The following is a 3,541-nucleotide window of genomic DNA, read 5'->3' on the forward strand; positions in this document are numbered from 1 at the left end:
TTCTTAACCATCGCGCCACTCGGCCAGCCCTCAGCATTTTTTAAAATATCAAGATCCTGACTTTATCTGTTGGTCATAAACCATCAAAAGCCTTTGTCTTGACTTGATTCCTACAGGGCTATAACAGATTCGTTTTTAAGACACTATATATGTGAAGGATGTTATGTTTGTTGAACAGGTGGGGCCGCCATGGGTTGAGATTGGGAACTCTGTTGGAGTAGGCTTGCTTTGCTTAATGCTTAATGAAATGAATGTATAAAATGTACTTATGAAACCTGATGCTTGTCCTGTAAGTTAGTGGTTGGTTGATTGGTTGATGCTTGATTGACTGTCTTGTGAATGACTTGAGTCAAGCCGCTCATGGACTGCTTTCCATACAGATTACCCACGATGTGTCTTCCCCTTCATCTATCGAACAAAATCCTATAACAGCTGCATCACAGAGGGCAGCTTCTTTGGAAAGCTGTGGTGCTCAGTCACCTCCAGCTTTGATGAGAAGCGGCAGTGGAAATACTGTGAGGTGAATGGTAAGGCCTTGGAACAAGGATGGGGTGTTTGGTGGAGAGGAGGGTGGACAGCAGTGATCCTCGTGAGGGGGTGGTGGCCCAGTGGAGAGCAGAGCAGTAGGAGAAATACTTCTAGGAACCAAGGGTCTTCTCAGAGAGCACACACTGTGACAACCACAAGAGCTAGGAATGGCTTGAGGCCACGTTCTCCTGAGTCCCTAGAGTGGGCATGAAAAGCCCGTTGTCCTGAGACCCAAAACCATGGGCAGTAACCCTCATACTGGTTTTCAAGTATTTCTGTTTCTAGAATGACAGTAACCAGATTAACCTGATGCCATACTTGCATTTTGATGCAGCTTAACATCTTATCATAATTCTATACCTACTCTTAATAATGACCTCCATTCATCCCAGTGCCCTCTCTGTATTAGATTGCAATGCAGGAGCTCTATATACAATATCCCATTGAATCTCTCCATGGAAGCTCTATGAAAATTTATTTTTCCCCCATTCAATAAATGGTCCCAGTAAAATTAAGTTTTGCCCAAGGTCACACTCGTAGGTGATGTCAGAGTTAGGATTTGAATTCAAGTCCACATGGCTCCAAAGCCCATGCTTTCTTACTAAGCATTGTTCCCTCCATAGAAATGGAAATGTGTGCGAGGCACCTATTCATAAGCACACTGATTCCCGTATAAAATCCTAATTATGTTCTTCCCTTAGCACTCAAATACTCCTAATCCCATATAAAGCCTTAATTTTAGCCTAGCCCTAGCCATCACTTGCATCCTTAACTCTAAACCAACCTTATCCTTAAATCTCACCAGAACTCTGTCCTATCTCTTGACCTAAATTTTCATTCAAGTCCAACTCTTTCTCCATCTCCACTCATGACTAAATTCTATCCACACACCCGTAACCATAGGCATTTTAAAACCTTAAACCAAATAGATAAAGATATCAATTTTATGGTAACATCAACACTGTGCATAGTTCTAAATCCACTTCAAATCTTATTGTAACTTAGCTCGAATATATCTAAACTTCTATTATCTTTTATGCAATCCAAGCTCCTCAGACCCAATTCTGACGGAGTGACAGATTAGAATTTGCTTAAATCACTAAACAGATGCCCAAGAAAAGGTACTGGAAGAGAAGGTACCCTTTAGCTCTGGCCTCCTCCACCACGTTGGGAAAGTTATGTCCTGCCGAAGCAAGCATACTTGGTCACTTACGTTACCTGAAAAATGAGGACTCTAAGGCTGGCTTCAAAGGTTTTTGTAAAGATGAGAAGAGTTCATTTTCATAAACGATCTGTTGTGGGTTGTTGTTTTTTTTTAACTTTATTGGGGAACAGTGTATTTTTCCCAGGACTTATCTGCTCCAAGTCAAGTTGCTGTCCTTCAATCTAGTTGTGGAGGGCGCAGCTCACTGGCCCATGTGGGAATCGAACCAGCAACCTTGTTGCTCAGAGCTTGCACTCTAACCAACTGAGTCACCCAGCTGCCCCCTGTTGTGGTTTTTTGAACATACCACATGCCTAAGAAATATGTTTTCCACCTTCCCTATCATCTGAGCCAGTGGTCAAAAAATGGGCTTTGGAGTTTGACTTGAGTTAGAATTCTGCTGATACCATTTACTAGCTGTGTGATCTTAAACACATTAAATAACAAAAATAATGATCATAATAAGTAAACTTTTATTAAGCATTTGCTATGTGCCAGGCATTGTTCTAAGTGCTTCGCATGCAATTGCTCATTCATCTGCCCCAACAAAAAAGGTAAACTGACCAGTAGTCACAATAAAAAAGGTAAAAACAAAAAACTGACCAGTCACAACAAAAAAGGTAAAAATAAAACGACTGACCAGTAGTCCCATTTTACAGATAGGAAAACTGAGGCTCATAGAGTTCAGTTGCTATGTGAAAGAGCTGTGATTTGATCCCCAAGAGTCTAAGCTTCAGAAATTGTGCTCTTAATAGCTAGATGGTACTGTCTCTACACGCCAACCCTTCAGTCAAATTCTTAGGCTCCTCCTAGAACACCATCAAAGTAGCCTATTAGTTAGAAAATGCTGAGTTTATTGCTTAACAGAGTAAAGGAGATAACCACCTTGACAGTGTCTTGATAGTGTCTTGGGGGCAGGGAGAGGAAATTGGGGATATTAATGAGGGCTTGGGGTCTTTCAACATGGAGACATGATTAGGAATGGGTAGAGATCATAGTATAATGGGTTAGAGTTGGTTCTCATGGTAAGGTGAAATTTCTGAGAAGGATTCAGAGTCTTGAAGAGTAAACAGTCTTTTGATGCAATCGATTGAAAAGTTGAAAGGTCTGACATTTATTTAAATGATTTTTCAGGAACTTCCTGAGATGAACAATCAAGTTATTTGCAACTTTTATCTTCCTGGGCATTAATTTCCTAGCTTAGTAGAGTCATGTTGATGGAAGAGTAAAGCCTTGTTAACGTAGACAGAAAACTGTGTGGGTGTCAATGGTTTTGGTTCTCACTTATCTGTAAAGCGGAAATAATAACATCACCAAGAAGTTGTTTGGGCGTGTTCAATATGATATTGCCTTTCATGACGCAAAGCACGGCCCATAGCTGGTGTGTGAAAAATGGAAGCCCTTCTCATCTCCTCTGACCGGTAATCTTTCCATGATCATTTTCAGAGTACGGGGGAAATTCTTTCAGCAAGCCTTGCATCTTCCCCTCCATCTACAGAAATAATGTGATCGCTGAATGCATTGAGGACGAAAGCAACAAGCTGTGGTGCCCAACCACCGAGAACATGGACGAGGATGGAAAGTGGAGTCTCTGTGCTGACACCAGTAATCTGGGGAAGGGGACTGGCTGGGCCTGGGTGGGTCCCTTCATTCATTCACTCAACAAACACCTTCTCCAGCCCTACTGTGTGCCAGGTGCTGTTCTGGGCACTGGGGATATGGTGACGAATAAGGCAGAGTCCTGCCCTCATGGGTCTGATGAACAAATAGCATAAGCACTACCATTTTTTTTTTTAAGATTTTTATTGG

At 41.8% G+C, this 3,541-nt stretch overlaps 1 protein-coding gene across 1 annotated transcript in view; it reads left to right on the plus strand.

Moving 5' to 3' along the window:
- ELSPBP1 (epididymal sperm binding protein 1) overlaps window positions 1–3,541 on the plus strand; it is a 22,755-nt gene that overhangs the window by 15,456 nt on the left and 3,758 nt on the right. The window contains exons 3-4 of the mRNA XM_019658150.1: window positions 355–527; window positions 3,179–3,337. Of these exons, the coding sequence (XP_019513695.1) occupies window positions 355–527; window positions 3,179–3,337 (332 nt within the window). The remainder of the gene's footprint in view (window positions 1–354; window positions 528–3,178; window positions 3,338–3,541) is intronic.

The sequence above is a fragment of the Hipposideros armiger genome, unplaced genomic scaffold (assembly GCF_001890085.2).
Source record: "Hipposideros armiger isolate ML-2016 unplaced genomic scaffold, ASM189008v1 scaffold_283, whole genome shotgun sequence".
Classification (NCBI taxonomy): Eukaryota; Metazoa; Chordata; class Mammalia; order Chiroptera; family Hipposideridae; genus Hipposideros; species Hipposideros armiger.